Source organism: Grus americana, chromosome 3, assembly GCF_028858705.1.
Source record: "Grus americana isolate bGruAme1 chromosome 3, bGruAme1.mat, whole genome shotgun sequence".
Classification (NCBI taxonomy): Eukaryota; Metazoa; Chordata; class Aves; order Gruiformes; family Gruidae; genus Grus; species Grus americana.
Genome location: NC_072854.1, coordinates 46,242,065 through 46,260,237, shown reverse-complemented (window position 1 = coordinate 46,260,237; position 18,173 = coordinate 46,242,065). Strand labels below are relative to the sequence as shown.

General features: G+C 34.1%; 1 protein-coding gene across 2 annotated transcripts in view; it reads left to right on the top strand.

Annotated features, from left to right (window-relative positions):
* The window catches only part of ASCC3 (activating signal cointegrator 1 complex subunit 3), a 276,779-nt gene that overhangs the window by 120,684 nt on the left and 137,922 nt on the right, over positions 1-18,173 (top strand). For both annotated transcript variants that reach the window (XM_054820094.1, XM_054820095.1), the window contains exon 14: positions 16,561-16,695. In XM_054820094.1, the coding sequence (XP_054676069.1) occupies positions 16,561-16,695 (135 nt within the window). The remainder of the gene's footprint in view (positions 1-16,560; positions 16,696-18,173) is intronic.

The following is an 18,173-nucleotide window of genomic DNA, read 5'->3' as shown; positions in this document are numbered from 1 at the left end:
AGTAAAAACCTGAAATTGCATAAGATTTCTTGAGATATCGTTATTAATTTCTTGCATTATGAATTAGAAGGGGAGTTGCTGAATTTCTTTGAAAGCTTTCAGAGGAAGTGCTTCCTCAAACTGCACTCATAAAACTCTCTTGGTTTTGCCACATTCCCCAAACTAGTCATCTCTTCTGTTTCTGCAACCTTTTCTTTTGTTTATTTTGTGTTTTTCTTCTATAGCTGATCATCTTTGATATTACTTCAAAAGAAGTCCTGTGTTCTCTTTGGCCTTTGTGTTCTTTCAGCAGGTCTCCCATATTTATTCTTTGCACCTAACTTTCCTCTCTGGGTTTTTTTCTGACCTTCAATACTCTGTTACTCTGCTTGTCTTCAGCCACAGATATTTACGTTTTGGTCGTGATTCCTTACCCAATGGACTTTGCTCGTTTGCCAGTTTGGCTGTTTATTACAGTTTTCAACTTGGAGTGCCTTTAATGTTCTCTTGTCTTCTGAAACCTCTTTTCCTTTTTAAGACAATGAATGTGTCTGTTTTCTCACTGCTTTTGAGAGTTTTCTGTGTAACTCTGAGATGACATATTGTCTGTTTTAATTTCTGTCCACTAGCTCCGGTACTCACTAAAACCCCTTGAAAGTTCATTTTCTCACTGAGTTTGGTATTTTCAGTTCGTAGCAAAAACTGACCATTCAGTGGAAGTTCTGCTGTGGTTCTCATTGTCCTTGCTGTCTGTGCAAGCATTGAGGCTCAAGGTGCCGGTACTTAAATACTGAGGAGACATAATGGCTTTACAAGAAGTGGTTTCAATAGTCAAGGAAGAGCTTTTCTGGTGGCCAAGGTGCCAGGTTGTCTGTTGCAAAGAACCTGGATTTTTTAAACGGTAAATAGCTGTTGAAAGCCTTACCACAACATCCAAAAGTGAATACAGTAGTAGTATTCCTACATATTTAGCAACAACTCCTGTTAACTTGAGTGGAGCGGGCTTTAGGAACGGTAAACCAGTGGCGATATCACAACCTTTTCAGAATTAACATGCTGGAAATCTTACTACTGGGATGAAAAATGTAGAGAAAAACTATGAACAGCCTTACACAAAACATCAGTTCCCCATGATGCACTATGGGCGGTGATTTCAGACTGCCCATTTTGTGCTTAGTTCAGGTGTATTTAAGAACCTTTTGAAGAAAAGTACTTTTTCAACTACCTTGTTAGTTTCTGAGCTTTTGCTTTTCTGATTTGAACTAATTTCTTAGGTTTAGCTGGCTGCTTCTGTCTCACCGTTTTGCTTTTGTATTGTCTCAACTGCATCTGATGTACCTATGACAAGCTTTACCTTCTATCTTTTAAAATGAAATTTGGAATTTTTTTTCATGTGCATAATACAGCCATGTGTACTTGTTAAATTTTTAATCAGTGTATGCATTGGGTGGTTAGTGTGCAGTTTTCTGGAGATCAAGCTTGCTTTATTAATTAGAATTTATGTACTTAATTAAAATGTTATTCTTTACCACTGTTCTGCATTTACTTCATTAGAAGTAATACTGAGATGCTTTTTTTTTTTTTTTTTTTTAAAATCTTGGGATAACTTCTAAGTATCACCTTGCACAAGTTTTTAATACTCTATCAAGTCAGGATTTTTGATGTCAGATCAGAAGCAGATTACACTTGAATTTATATAGTCAAAACTGGTTCTGTGCTACATATTGTACGTAAAACATTCGCTTTGTCTGTAATTGTTCTCTATTTACAATAATTGACTTGAACTTTGCAGTACTAAGAAGTGTCATCTTGTTTTTCTTACAATGCTATCTTAAACCAAAAAAGAAACACTGAGTAGTTATTTTCAATCTATTATATTAAATTGTCAGAAGTGAATTTGACAGGTATTAATTTCATCTGTAAAAATGATGGATTAAATATCTTTATTATCAGTCTTCCAGCTGTTATTTGGTTGCAGAAACCATGTGAAGATAAGAGCTTAATAAGCTTAGTTACTGCAACTGTTGACAATGCTTTTATAGCTGTGTCGTAAGATAAGATTTAATAAAACAGTATTTTCTTCAGGGGTCTCTCTGGAACTTAGTACCTTGAGAATTAAGCTTGTCCTAGAATTTTTCCTGGGTGAAATAGTGTTTATAGCACACTTTGGACAAATAACTCTGAAAAATGACTGGATTTGTTAGAATGTATTCTTTATCAAGAATGGTTTTTTTCTAGACTTCCATCTTATAGCCTAAAGAGTTTATTTCAGTCTCAGGTTTTGTAACTCTATCCATACAGATTGGTTCTACTTCATCACCTGGTGTAGCTTATTTGCATATATACTTGTATATATTGCTTCTATATTTATATATGCACACATACACAAATACACAAGGTGAAGTGGTCTGGCAGGATAGCTGAATTATGGCTGATCATTTTAGATGTGTCAGCTGATTAGGTGAAGACTTGAATACTTTGGATAGTTTTCTGTAGAATTTCTTTTGCAGTTTTTGCGCAATTAGAGCCCATTTGCATGTATGGTTTCTTGAACAGAATCACAGACAAACTAATTCAGTGATGGTGCACTATTTTTATGTTCTGCATCTTCATCATTTATTTATGCAGTTCATTTTCACAATAACTGCCTTTTGCAATTTTAAGGATATAATAGTTAATATAATCTTATGCTTGAATAAATGTAACTTTGTATCTTTAATTAAAAATAGTATATTGATGTCCTGTGTAGAAGATATGCTTCAGAAATGTTATATACCAGATGTTTCATGTTATTGTCAAATGATATGTATGTACTGTTTTCCTCTATATTTTCTGGTCAAATCTGTTTGGCTTTAAACATTTCATACCTTGTCAGCTGAGTATATGAACAGCTGAGGAAATTGCTGGAAATGGATGCTATAGCAAGTTATGTATATAATAACCCATTATTCTTCAATTAGGTAGCCTTCTAAATGTTCATGTGCTATATTTCTGTGCCTTATGCTAATTTTTGCATATATGCATTTACATAGTAGCTTGTCTGTGTATGTGTACTCAGGTGTTCGTGATGAATTTATGTAGACCAGAAGCACCAGTTTAATATCTTACCATTAATTATGAGTTCCCAAGGTGTTCAGTTTATGTCTGTAGTCTTGCACAGCTACACAATAATGTCGGTATTGATAATACAACTGTTTAAGGTAGCAAATGCAATTTAAAATTCTTATTCTTCTGATATTATCAATATACATTGAATCATTAAAACAAAAAAAATCAAATTTAATTCCAAATAAGTAACTCCTTATAGCCTAAAATTATATTTAAATGAAATAATAAATAGTTACATCTTGAGCCATTTGGCCTTTTGTGCATGACCTAAGTGTTAAGTTGTGGATGTACGGCTTAGAAACATGGTAAAGGCAGCTTGACCAGTCTTGCAGCCTAATGTGATGAGTTTTACTAGCTCCATGTTAAAAGCTGTTTTTCAAACATGGGACTGCAGACCATTAGTGGTCTAAAAGATTGTGGGAAGTTAAGTCTGTGGATCCCTGTCAGCTTCATATTGTTCTTCAGTAAGAACTAAATGGCAAGGATAAATGATATTCCAGAAGACATGTTGAGGATTGTCAGTGGCCCAAAGTTTTTGAAAATTCTTGCTCTGTAGCCCTGAAAGAAATGGATTAGTGTGCTTAGTTTAGATAGTATCAACTAATAAACTTCCTGATTATTGTCAAAACTTCTGTAAATTATTCAAAATGTAACAAGATAACTACTGTCCACCAAGACCTTATGCCTATCACTGACTTTTGACAGGTATTACCAGAGAATCCAATAGTAATGTCATTAGTAGGTTTTAATTTGAAATATACATTAATATAGGATGCTATAGAAAATAAGTTATTTTGAGGAATCCATGAGGATGGGAAATAAATATTCTCTATTAAGACACTAAGATGCACCAGGAAATTCCTTTATACTTCTGTTCACTTTCTGGAGTATGAGATTTCTGATATATGTAGTGCTGTGGTATTGATAGGTTTTTTTGTGATTACTCAAGAAATGACTCCAGAATATGTTACATTTGTATACTGTCATGTATTTAATCATGAGGTATTTATAATATTCTTATTTAGGAGAGGATATCTTAGAAGAGCTAGGTATATAAGGTACGGGTATGAGGGACATTCAATTGTTCTAGCACAGTTTACTATTGTTTGCAAACTATTGCATCATTTAAATTCCTCAGAATAAAGTTTCATATTAAAAATATTGCTTATAGTTGAAGACAGTTCTTCACTTTTTTGGTGATGTAGAAAACCTGTTGATTAGGGGCAAAAAAAGGCTTCTGGAGAAAGGTCTGTGTTTTTAAATCAGTACTGATAAGAAGTAAACTAGAAAACCTGACTGTTCTGTTCTATAATTGTTTAATACATTTGTTTATGTTACTGCATCTTACAAAACCAGAAGATATAGAGGTTGACATGGCAAATTTTCTTAATCTTTTGCTTAAGTAATGGGAATAGATATGAAGATTTCTCCAGTATCCTCTGTGTTCCTTTCCTTCAGTAAAGCTGAATAGAATCTGCTTATCACTACTGGGTCCTGGGTTATTTTTTCATTTTATGGATGGTATACATATAAGTATAAATAGTTGTAGAAACATAAGAAGAGATACGGTAGATATGACAACTCTTATTCTGGAGTGATAGTTGTCAAAAATATAGTTTATGATAATGTATAAACCTATTTTATTGTACAAAGTCAAAATATTTAATGTCAGAACAGGACAAAGGGAAATGCTTGAAACAAATTATTGCATGATCTTGTTTTTCTAAAAAAAGATGCAGTGAAAAGCTGCTTATAATTTTGAATAATAACTGTCGTTCAAGTCCATTGGCATCTGCAAAAATGCAATTGTTAACTGCCTAATGACATATATTTGCATAGTAATAGACTAGCTAGTCCTGCTTAATTTTCTATACAAGAATAGATATTGCTATTTCTATTTTTATCCTGTCAATTAAAATTCAGAATAATTTCTACTACCTGTAGGAGTCAGTAAAGTATTGTTTGTTTGTCTTATTGAATAATTTGTCCTCTACTTTAATTTTCACTCTATTCATTTTTCCTCTGCATTTTGTCATATACTTGGCTAATGCTACAAATTGAAGATAGCATAGATCCCATTATGCTGTTCTGAAACAGGTTTCCTTTAGTGTCCAGAATCCATATTTAAGCATTGATTCCATAACTAAGCATTTATTTTATAGGCCATCTAGTATAATTCAAAATATAATAAAACAAGATCGTAAACACAAGTGCTTGCAATTTAAGTAATTAATAATTTAGAACTTCCTAATGTAAATTAAATCAGACAAACCAATCAGCATACATTAGTGGAAAATGTGTATAACTTGCATAGGTACAAAGGAAGAGTCATGAAGTTTCATATAAGCAAGTACTTTTTACTCAGAAGCATCTTCCCAATAGTGTTGCTGCATGCACTCTGACTGTTCTTCAGAATAAAGGTTTGATATCATCAGTCTCCTATTTTAATACCAGAGGAATAATGTTAAACTTATGGATCCAGAACTGCTTTATCCATAGCTTTGAATGGTAATGACACCAAACTCCTGTATCTTTCATTTTTGCATAGTGGCAGAAGACACAGTGTCATCTTTTACATGAGCATAACTGAGTGCCTCTCTGAAATGCCTGTGCACTACTACATGCAGCATATGAAACAAAAAGGAGAAATCAGAGATCTATACCAGTTGCTGAGCTAAGATTGTATTGAGATCAGAGATATGATGCAATAGCTCACATGACTGAGAGCTGCAATGGGTGGAAATAGGCTTTTGAGCAAGGTCAGACCAGGATGGCAAGAAAATTCCTTGTATGTGAGAGCACAGCAGGGATACCTGGAGCTCTGCCTAGGGATGGATTATGAGCCAGCTGAGAGTTTAGGAGGAGGATTAGCCAGCAGACAGACATGAAATAGCATTATTGTGGGAGTGTGCTACAGACTCACCGATCAGCAATAAAGTAGATGAGGCCTTCTTCAGACAACTAGAAGCCTTATGTTCACTGTCCGTGGTCTTCCTGGGGACTTTACCAGCCCAATATCTGCTGGAGGGATAATACAGCAGGGCAAAAGCAATCCAAGAAGTTTCTGGAGTGCATTGGTGACAACTTCTTAGCACAGGTGATTGAGGAGCTGGTGAGGGTTGATGCTGTGCTGGATGTTGAACTTACAAAAAAGGAAGGACGGATTGGGGATGTGAATGCTGGGAGAAACCTTGGCTGCAGTGACCATGAGATGGTGGAGTTCAGGATACTGATGGAGGGAACAAGGCAAAAAGCTACACCACAGCTCTGGAGCTTCAGGAGAGCACTTTGGTCTCTTCAGGGATCTACTTGGAAGAATCCTATGGCAGGTGGTCCAGGAGAGCTGGTTGATTTTTAGGGTTCACATCTTCCAAGCTCAAGAACGGTCCATCCTGATGTGCAGGAAATCAAGAAAAGTGGCCTAAGGCCAGTGTGGATGAGAAAGAAACTCCTGACAAAACTCAAACATGAAAAGTCAGCATACAGGAGGGTAAAGCAGGGACAGGAGACCCAGAAGGAATATAAAGGCACTGTCCAAGCACACAGGAGTAGGATTAGGAAAGCCAAACCCCATGGGGAGGTGAATCTGGCAAGGGATGTAAAATGCAACAAGAAGGGCTTCCACAAGTTCAGCAGCAGCAAGAGGACAACTAGGGAAAATGATGTTTCTTTGCTGAATGGGGCAGGAAACCTGGTGACAAAGGACATGCAAAAGATTGAGCTACTCAGTGTCCTCTTTGTCTTGGTCTCTGCTGGTAAGATATGCCTACAGGAATCCCAGGGTCCCTGTGACAAATGGGACTTATCCTTATGCTTACCCTTACATAAATGTATGCAACTTGTTTGGAGACACCCACGCATGCTGAAGGAACTGGCCGACGTCATTGCAGAGTCACTTAGGGTAGTCCTTGAAAGACCACAGTGATCAGGGGAAGTTCCTGAGAACTGAAAGACAGCACATCACACAGACATCCCTATCTTCAAAAAGGACAAAAAATCATGTCTGTAACCTGATTAGCAGGAGCTCAGTTGAGGTTATAATGTTAAAATGAGGGGAAAAATGTCAGAAGATGAGGAAGGCAATTTATCAACTTGTAGTTAAAGAAATATTCCTTGGTCACCCCAAGCTGAAATGTTTTGTTAGATATAATCCTAAAAAGTCAATTTAATAACTGACAGTAGCAAGGCCATTTTTTGTGGTGGAATCTACCTTTCATGGGGGATTCTGCACACCTTTTAAATCATCTCCTGCCACTTGGAAATCAGTGACACAGTAAGTTTTCAGAATGCCTATAAATTATATAGAAACAAGAAAAAGATATTGTACAATAGGTATTGTTGGAACTATATGGGACTATTCCAAATGTATTTATTTTGTACCAAAGACAAAGATGTTACGTACTTATGACACCTACAAAAATTTTTAAATAGTAAAAGTTCCACAAATTCTGTGTTTAAAAGTCTGTGGTTAAGTGGAAAGACCTTTTGCTAGAGAAGATACAACAAAGGTGGAGGAAAGACAAGGAAAAAAATTTAAAAAATAAAACCAGGAGCAACTAAGTTTATACTGAGAATTAGAATAGTTGTAACAATAAAGATTGTAACAAGTCAGAGACAACAGAGGAGATGCAGCAAGAAGGGAACTGTAAGAGAGATGAAAATGAAGAATAAGAAAGATGATAGTATTTCAGAATGTATATGATAGTAGAGCCTATTTTGTGGATAGATTTAGAACACAAAAGGCTAAACGAAGGAAAGGCAGATAGGAAGAAAATTAAGAAAGTAGTTCCAATATAATGTCCTTACTGTAGCTTTTTACACAGAATTTCATGAACAGTACAAAAAATGAGATGGGACTGTATGCTGTAATATTCATTAGGGTGGGCACATCTTAAGTAAAAAATACATTTCCACATTAAAAGAAATACAAAAATTGAAATTATAGGACAGATGTCTTTAAAAAGTAGTAGTATTACAGATAGATAAATGAGCAAGTGCTCATTATGATACTTAAAATGTCTGTAAACTAAATAGGAGTTATTACCCTTAAAAGCTGGTATATCTAAATAGAAATATAATTAGATAAATAGCTATGTTAAATAGATTTCTTTAAATTAGATTCTGTGGAGGTTTTTTCAAAAATCCTATTTTTTGTTTGAACAGACATGGTAAGTAATTTATTTGAGTAAATAATTAAATCAAAACTTAGCAGAGACAGCAATTAATGGTAATCTATCAAGAGTTCAAAATATATTGCATTACAGATTAGCTGGTGCGGCATTATAGATTTCTTTGTTGTTGTTGTTATTAGTTAAAATTATCTGTTAAAATATTGTATGACATTGTGTAGCTTTGTCTTCAGCAGAGTTTGCTGAATGTTTCTCTTGAAGATGTTTTAATGGTGACTCTTGCTGATGATTTTTTTTTTTTTGGCATTTTTGACCACTTAAGCTTGAATGAAAATTCCTCTATTCTAGCGCACATTATTTAATTTTATATGATGCATAAATGCAATCTGCTTTTAACTTGTGAAGAATTTTCTATATAAAAGGAAGGATATATAAAATGTCTTATTAGCATTATTTGTAGGCAGCTTAGTAATCCTTTAATTTTCTGCAGTGTAAAAGATCTTAATACACATGCAGATTATATCAGTATTTCTTTTAAACACATGATGTACTAAAATAAATTAAAATAATTAGAAAATAAATTCAAATTCTCTTGTTGCCTTGGTAAGTGACACAGCCTGTTCAGCTTTTCCCATTCCCATGGTGTTGTTTAATATGTGAAAAGACGTTAATATGCAAAATAAAAAAATCTGCTAAAATAAAAGCAAGATTTCTACGTTAAACTTTTTAAGCTTTTATGTAGGTCACCTTATAAAAATTCTTATTTCATATACTTTATTGCTGTTGTTTTACTAGTTCTGGATAGTGATCTTCATAAGTTATTGTGATATTGGTGAGAGAAAAGGGAAATCACAGTTATACAGTCATGCTATCATTTAGAGCTGGTAATGAAGACATTCTGATTTTGCAGTGACTATTTTTTATCAAGAGCCATGTGTATTCTTTTCATTTATATTTTGCATGGAACTTTTCTGTAACGGTAGGCACTGGAATTTTGAACTGTATCTTGGCAATTGGGGAGAAATCACAACACAATTTTATTATTCTTTAAAATGAGACTAGACATTAGTGAGTTGACTTAGTCTAGGAGATGGTTCTATTTAATGAGGTGCAAGGGATGATGTTTTTAACATAAATAGGTGCAGTCACTGCTCCTTGGGGAGAAGTGTTGAAACCTCATTAGAAACTGGGTTTTGTAAAATACTTTGAGGAGGTTTCATGCTGACCTTAAGGGAGAAAATGATTGGGTGTATTGATCCGTTGATCCATATTCCTAGCTGTTCATTTTCAGTAGAAGTAATACCCAGGTCAAGAACTGGATGCCACATAAAAGAACATGTCATAAGGATTTAACTGGGTGAAGCCAAACAACGTCTTTAAGCTAAAATAAAGTATATATACTTGTTTCTAAACTACATAATTAGTATCGACATTAAATAAATTCATTCTTTCATCTTAATTTTTTTGAAAGATGTGATTCAAAATGGGTGACAAAACCTAGCCCTTCTGTCCTCGAGGCAAGATGTTAAGTAAAACTGCTGAATTCAAGCATTTGCATGATCAGCACTCTAATGACAAGATGGAAAGATACCTGAAAGAGCCAGTGTGCTTCCTCAAAAAGATGAATACGCCATTTTGGAGTTGTCATAGAGAATGTTAGTTTGAAAGACACGTTTTCCAGTAGCAAAAGTTAGCACAAGCATCTTACTGTTCAAGGCAGAAGAAGGGTGTTTCAAGGGATTTCGAGTACCTGATTATAAATTTTCATGAATGATTTTATACACTTTTGTTACATGTATATGTGGCACATTTTTTCTTTCTCCTCTACGTGAAAATATAAGTTATATTAGTGTCTAGTTATGTGTCTCTGATATAACAGAAAAGTACTAGTTCTCGTAGGTATGTTCAATAATAGCATGCTTTTCAGTGCTTTGGTGATGCACTAACTTTCAGACAGATTACAACCTGGAATATGCAACACTTGGGGAATGTAAGCACTTCCTGTTGTGAATTTTAAGCAAAGTCTTACGTGAAAATGTTTGATTGCTTCATACTTTAAGAAAATTCTGGGGAGGTAACCTAGCTAGAGACATTTGCTTTCTCCTTTCTTGTGTATTTTTTATCATTTAAAAGCTTTGGTTTCAGGAGAGCAGCAGCAGACGCTTTCAGCACTAGGGCTATATACACCAGAGCTAGCTTTGAACTGCAGAGTACAGATCTAATTACACAGCTTGTAGCTGTGGAACCGCTTCTCTCTATTCTAAATTACTTTTCCTAACCTATTTGCATAATTTAATGCACAGAGATTTTGCCACTGAAATATAATATTCTCTGACACAGTTAGGACAGACTAAATTAACCCTCTTAAGACTATATTGCTGTCTCACAACATATTTGGTAAATGCTTACCAACTTCATTGGGGGAAAAACATTCAACGAGGTGTTACGTCAGTTTTTAGCTAGAGCTGGTTCTTTACAAACATATTTGGTGATGTACAGAGATTACAAGTAAACATTAACCTTAAGATTGGGCACCTCTAATCAGCTAATAAAGCAGACTATTTTTTTTATTCAGACTTGGTGCCTGTCTGCTTCTCACTGAGAAGTTCTTTTTATTGTCAGCAATTTGTGCAATCATTTTAAATTTAAAAATTTGGTCAGCTGTTGATAGGTGATCATGAAATACACGAAAGTCAATGAATTCAAGTGTGCATTATTAGTTTAAAAACAGTGGGAGGTAAATTTCCTAAAGAAAACATGCTACACATCTGAAAATTAGGTATCTAATTTTCTTTAAATTCTTTCTATAAAACCTGTGGAAAGGCTTCTGGGTAGAGGGCTGTTCTACAATGCATGTTTCTTAGTTATTGTTTGCATAATAAGGTCTTATGTCTTTCTGAATGAGTGATTGCTGTGATGTCAGACATTGTCTTCATATAAAAAAGCCATATAAAAAGTGTTAAGAGAATATCAATGTGTTCTTTGACCAGTGAATATTCTGAGAGTTTTTATGCATTAGACCTTTATTTCTTTTAGTTCATTTAGTGCAAGAGATTTTATATGATAAAGAAGTAGTTCTGTGTCAGGACACATCTTCATTCCAGAAGATTAAAATCGTGTGATCTATACAATAGAGAATGATGGAAAAAGAAGAGATGGTCTGTTACGTAGGACAAAGAGACACTTCACTGAAAATTTAGATTTTTTTTTTTTTTTCCCCTGCCTCTGACAGTTTATGTCTGATGTTACAGAGCCTGAATCTTCTGAAATAAACATCTTCAGAAGTACATACTAATCAGGGCTTCTAAATTTTGAGTTATGACATAGGAAGCGTTGATCTGATGATTAAGAGTACTGGGTGCTCATGGCTTAATTGGAGTTAATAGGAGCTCTCCTTTGATTTTATCAAGTCATATATAGTAAGTAGTACGATCTCACATCTTAAGTTTCACACTCAGATAGTGAATACACTTAACCTTGGTTTCACTTGCAAAATGGGAATATGAAGAAACAATGTTGTATACATTTTTTTTTTCTTGGGATTATGTAATTCTGACTTCTTGTCATGATTAACCTCACAGGAAATCCCAGTATGGAATTGTTAATTCTTGAGAACAGGGTTTGATCAGAGTATGCTAGATAAAACAAGATAAAAACTAGATCTTGATCATGTTTTGATGTAACAAGGAAGATTAAATACAAACTGTGTTTGTTAAAGACTGGCTTCCCAATTTAGCCCAGTTGTTTGGGTTTTTTAACTTCTCCTGCCTAACTACTATTCCTAATGATGCACTTGAACCATCTTCCAGTCCCTTGACTGAGAAACAGGCTGCTTGTTTTTCAGTTCTTGTGAAAAACCCAGCATGGAATTGTACTTGTCCTGTTTCATTCCAGCTGCATCTGGGCAGAAGCTTTAGAAATCATAACTGAAGTTTTATCAAGTCTGTACCAAGCCTCTCCTAACTGAAAGCAGAAACATAAGCTCTTTAAATATTAACCCCTCAGTTCACTGGGTGAATGGAGTAGAAAAGAATGTTGATGCTCTTTATGGCTACAGTTTATATGTAGTATTGGATGTCAGAAAGAAGTTTTCAATACTGTTAATTTATTGCAATTTATTGAGTATAATGGTTAAAATAAAAGATAAAGGAACCTTGGAGCTTCAAGTGTAATGTGATTCCAGTCCATCTGTCTTACAGTTCTTGAAGCATTTAAACTGAGTGCCTCCTGATATCAAAGTTCCTAAGGTTCCCAGGTAGCTGTTTTTAGGTAAAAGGCTCCAACTCTTTTTCCAGCACTGTTGACATTCTCAGCAGCATGAAAAAAAATATGAAAGTGTTTCTCATAAACATTTTGATTAGTGGTTTCATGGCTTTTGAATGTTCTATCAGTGATCCTCCTCTTACAGTGGTAATATTCTTGTGGGCTTTTAACTGTGAGCATTGCACAGTAGTTCTTTATTTTTTCTCTTCTTCAATTCCCTGCCAGTACCCTGGACTGTATAATTTTATTTCTACCAAGAATTCAATTTTTCTAGGAAATTCCAATTTATTTATTTTATGGTCTTATTTCTTAAGGCATTTTGGTCTTTTCTATTACCTCTCATAGCTGTGCTCTTAATACCTGCATTTCTTGAGCTCCTGTGTATCTTATCTAGCATCTCAAGTAGATGACTGCAGGTGTGTCCAAGTCTGTACAACTATTACATCTTCCACAGTGCTACATAATATTTTTTGCCATTTTTTTAGATTAAGTTTGTCACCATTTCAAATAAAATCAAGGTGCTAGACTTTGAAAAAGGATTCAGATTCTTTTCTCCTGAGACAAACTGATTTTTGAGTCATGTGTTCTAAAGTATGTTAATTGAAAGGAAGGTATTGCAAAAGTAATGCTATGTAATCATTTTAGGAATGTTCAGCGGCCAAGGTTCGGTTATACAATATACTTATATTTATATGTTTGTATAATATTCTATAGCAAAATGTCAGCTATTAGATTTTATTTTCCTACAGAGGTTCCTATTAAGTTGAGTTTCTAATATTTCTGTATGACTAGTAAAAGTTACATATGAAAGTTACACCTTCATCCCCCAATATACTACTTTTAGCACAATCTGCTTTCAAGGTGAGGTAGAATTAAGGGCAGGGAAGAAACCTGAAGAATAACAACAAATTTTCTCCTAACTCTTCAAAACAATATTCCCTTATCTTTCTGGTGTTGCTTATCATTGTCTTAGCAGGAGTAGGACATCGTAGTCACAGTTGACTTCAGAGTGTCAGTTCCTAAAGACTCTGTCTGATTATGACTGGAACTAAGAGGAATTTTCCTCACACAGTTTCAGGAATGGGCTCTATACAAGCATTGCAGTTTCTGTTCATTTATATAATAATTAAAAGGAAGATTCTTCAATTAAGGGCCTATTTTCTGCTATCATCTCTTCTGTGACTGGTAGTCTGTGCTTTACTTTGTAACTGTAGTGACTTATGGTTTTACCCATTCTCATTTCCCAGTACAGCTTTTTTATTCTTTTTTTTTTTTAGGCCACTAAAGCATTACACCTAATTTTTTTTTTTACTGTAGCTTGTTCAAAGTTACATCCTAACATGACTCTTTCTCTGTTTATTGGGTATAGATACGCACTTGTGTGCAGATTTGCTTGCTATTTTATTTCACTGTTTTTATTAGTTCCTTTCAAACCTTAAAAGCGTTCCTGCTTGCAGCTGCTCTTTTAGATTTGTCCTCTTAGCCATATAACTCCTTGCTACTCTAAAAAATTCAGTCAAACCACACTTCATTTGCTCTTCAGTTAGGAATTTATAAAGGTCAGGAGAACCAGTAAGATACTTATCAATATTATGTCAAAGCATGCAAAAATATATTAGTCTAATATGTTAGAACTTTTTTAATATTAATGCTGCATAAACACCATTGTCAAAGTTGCCTTTTTAGATTTAAGATGTAGGTGGCAATTTCAAAATTAATGCAGGACTGAAATCAAATAGAATCTAGAAGATTAAAATATAGTGTAAAACTAGTCAACAAACCTATTTTGTGGTTAAATCATAAAATGCCGTAGTGCATATGTGACTTTTTTTTTTTTTTTTTTTTTTTTTAAGGAGTCAACACGTCAAATGTTTTTACACTTCCTAATTCAGGACTTTCAAAATTACCTGGATAAAAAGGACCATTCCTATTTCACTTTAATGCCTGATGCTGTATTTCCTCAGTTTCTCAACTTTCAGAAGTTAGCTATTTTCACAGAATTTAGCTATTATTCACCAAAGAATCAAGTTTTAATATGACTCTATTTGAAAAGGAAACAAACTACTAAACTATAAAATCAAGTTGATTTTAAAAGTGATTTTTTTCAGTCAAACCTGTTGACAGAGTTTGTAAGTGAGAATTCACTGGAGAAGACATAGTACATCTGTTAATAAAAGGAAGCTGCTGTTTTGAGTACTTACATATTTTTATTCAGGCTTTCTATAGAAAAAAATTACAAAAAAATAAATATACAAATAATGCTTAAGCAATTAATGAAGACAGAAGGGACATACACTGTACTTTATGTTGTGGTCCTCTTGCTTTTGGAAGAAATTTTAAAAAGATTTTGCCAATATGTTGGGTTTAAGTTAGAGAATATAGGTATGTTGCTGTGACATGTATCTGAGAATATTTCTACTCAGATGAAAGCTAATAATTGTAGGAGTCACAGTGTTACTAAATTGATGATGCAAGAATGTATCAAATAAGCTAAAACACATAATGAGGGATAGCTCCCAGTAAGCAAATAGTAATGCACACATTGTTTCTCTTTTTAGCCCTTCTCTGTGTTGTCACCTGAATTAATTTTGTTTTTTTAATTGTGAATTTGTATAAATTATAAATTTATAACTATTATGACTACTTTTGTATAAAATTGTATGTGCATTATACATTTACAATTAAATTATGAATTTCCAAATTAAGAAGAGAGGCAGTAGCTTGTTTAATTATACCCTAAATACTGCTACTTTGTTAATAGTTTTTCATTTAAAATAATGCAGTTATACACTGCAAGTTGATACAATGATGATGCTGCCAAAAGGCCAAGATTAAACCCGCCATTCTCTGGAATTTGACATACCAGCCTTAAAATTCAGCTGAAACTACCTTAAAACAGAACTATAACTCTATGGTTACATTTTTAATTAAAATTAGGTGGACTTGCAAAACAGTGTTTGCCATTTACTCAAGAGCCAGGCACTCGAGCTTTTCCATATGTGCGTTTTAAGAACACAGAAATTGTGATACTTTAATCAAACTGAACAGTTGTCTGACCAAGTATGTGGGGTCATTTTAAGCAAACCCTAGACAATACAAAGTGCTTAGCGGGACAATATAGTGTTTTCTATAGTGTGCCTTTTCCAGCAGTATGTGGTTAACAGACATTCAGAACTGTTATTACAATGGAATTAAGTGCTATTTAATCACTTTTCCCTTTCTACACCAATCAGGGGGCTTACTGCCATGATTCATCTTAAATATGCCTTGCAGTGAATCTTAATTTAATATCTGTTAGACATACATATCTAAAGGGATAAGTATTAACATCTCATTGCTGTCTCTTGGTTCAAATACCATATGTGATGGTAATAAGCATAGTCAAGTGACAGTGGGGTTGGATGGGTGATACCCGACTGTATTTCCAAAGCCTACTGCAGACATGGGCACAAATAATTTTTGATTACCACTCAACTCTTTGCTGATATTTTCAGGGAAATGTGTTTCTAAGATATCTTACTGAGTGATAGTATGTGGTTTAAAACCCATAATCATATCTGTTAGTTTAAAACTCATATTCCCATAAGTGTTTTGCATTTGTTGGTGCTTAATTTCATTCTTCTCTTTGATTGTCCAGTGGTTTGGGACTACAATAACCTCCTGAGGTTCTTTATAGTCAGTTTTTATTTCAGCTGTCTCACATAGAGTCATACCATCAGAAAACTTACCACCTCTCTATTTGCTTTCCAGATCATTTAGGATGTGTCAGATAACATAAATCTTTACATCAATGGTAATCTCCCTACTTTGTAAAAATGAACTATTTTTTGCCAACAGATATCTTGCTGTCTTTTAAAGACTAAAGAATTAAAAAAGAGAACCTTCTCAAAAGGTCTTTGAAAATATTAAATACAGTATAGGCAGGATCATCCTTTAATTTCCCTAAAGCAACATTAGTATGTCATGTATTAACTTTTTGTTGTTGTTGTTCCTATAGGGGATATTTTGTAATTAAAGTGTTTTCATTGTTTGATTAAGACTTTTGTTATGTCTCATCAGTCCTGTTTCTTTCTATCTTAAGGTGATGGTGTTTGTTCATGCTAGAAATGCCACAGTACGAACTGCTATGGGTCTTCGAGAAAAAGCAAAAAACAATGGTCATATTTGTCATTTTTTGTCACCCCAAGGATCAGATTATGGGCAAGCTGAAAAACAGGTAAGTAAGTAATTTAAGTTGGCAGTCTTTACAATCCTAGAATTGATGTTTTTATGAGACAGTCCAAGATGGGAATAGCTGAAGCATTTTTGAGCTTCTCAGAAGATATATTTTGCTCTGAAGGAAAGCATGGAATTGCTGAATTGAATAGAGGAAAGAGTAATGGTGAAGGAAGAGAAAGTGCTGTTACTTTTCATTTTTTAAACAAAAGCTGATGATAGGTTGTGGTTTATGCAACTTGTATTTAGAGGTCAATATCGATAAAGTCTAACAGGGCATGCTTTATCTAGTGGAGTTCACTTTTTTAAAGAAAGATATGATATCCTTTTAATCTGAGAGTCCCATGATGTGCTTTCTCTGTATTTTTAATGGTTCTTGGGAAGAGTTAAAGAACTCAGTGGTGTAGATAGACCCCAAAACTACCTTCCCAGACTGAAAGCTATTTGGTACATGCATGGAACCCTGCAGTGCTGCACTGTATCTAAGTGAATTTCTGATATGTGAGATAGGTGAGGATTCATAATTTATATTTATCGTTAAATTAGTGAAGTTACTAGGTTAAAATTCATTTATATACCTGAAATTGTTTGATTTCTTAAGTCCATCATAGCATTGGAGAGGAGGTTATTTATCAAAAAGAATTGGACAAGTTAAAGAAGGATGATTTGGTGATCATTGATCACAGTAGTCTTCATGTATTCTGCAGTTCAGGAAGTCCCTAAACCACCAATTGCCACAGAAGACTGTCTTAAAGTATTAATTTGACCTAGCCTGTAAGTTTACTACCTTTCCAAAACCATCTAACTTTCCTTATGAATCAACTAATGGTGGGCAATCAAAAAATAATCTGTTTGGGTCAAAAGTGGGAAAGCCATTTGATTCTCACAAGGGTTTAGCCCTCTTAATCTGATCTTTAAAAATATGTATATGGCTCATAAATTACTAGTATTTTGAGCAGTGGCTGAGTACTTTCCAGCTGAAACTGTGTACATTTTTATGCATTCTGACAGGTCTGTCTTTGTATGAATTGTGTTAGTTGACCTTCCAAATTTGCTTTCTAATATATAACATGCAGAAGTAACTTGCAACAACTTCTTTCAATCTATTCAAGCAATGTGCCAGTATTTCTGTTGAGAGGATATTTCCAAAACAATTCTTGATTCAGTGTTACATGTGACATTTACATTTGGTGATATTAATTGAGGTCTAAAGATTAGAGTTAACATTGTTAATAATTCCTTGAAAAATAATGTTCTTTCTTTCTCCCCAACTAAATAGCAGAACATAAAGGAGATAGATACTTATTCACTGTAGAAAGTTTAATGTATGTATAAGACCTTCTCTCACTGGCAAATTTATTGATAAACTCTTAAATATTTGGGAGGCCCCTGTGAGGCTTTTAGATTCTGTGTCTGTCTTTAGATGTTATAAATACATTATTTTATACCTCTGAAGAGAAAGTGAAGGGATTCATTCAG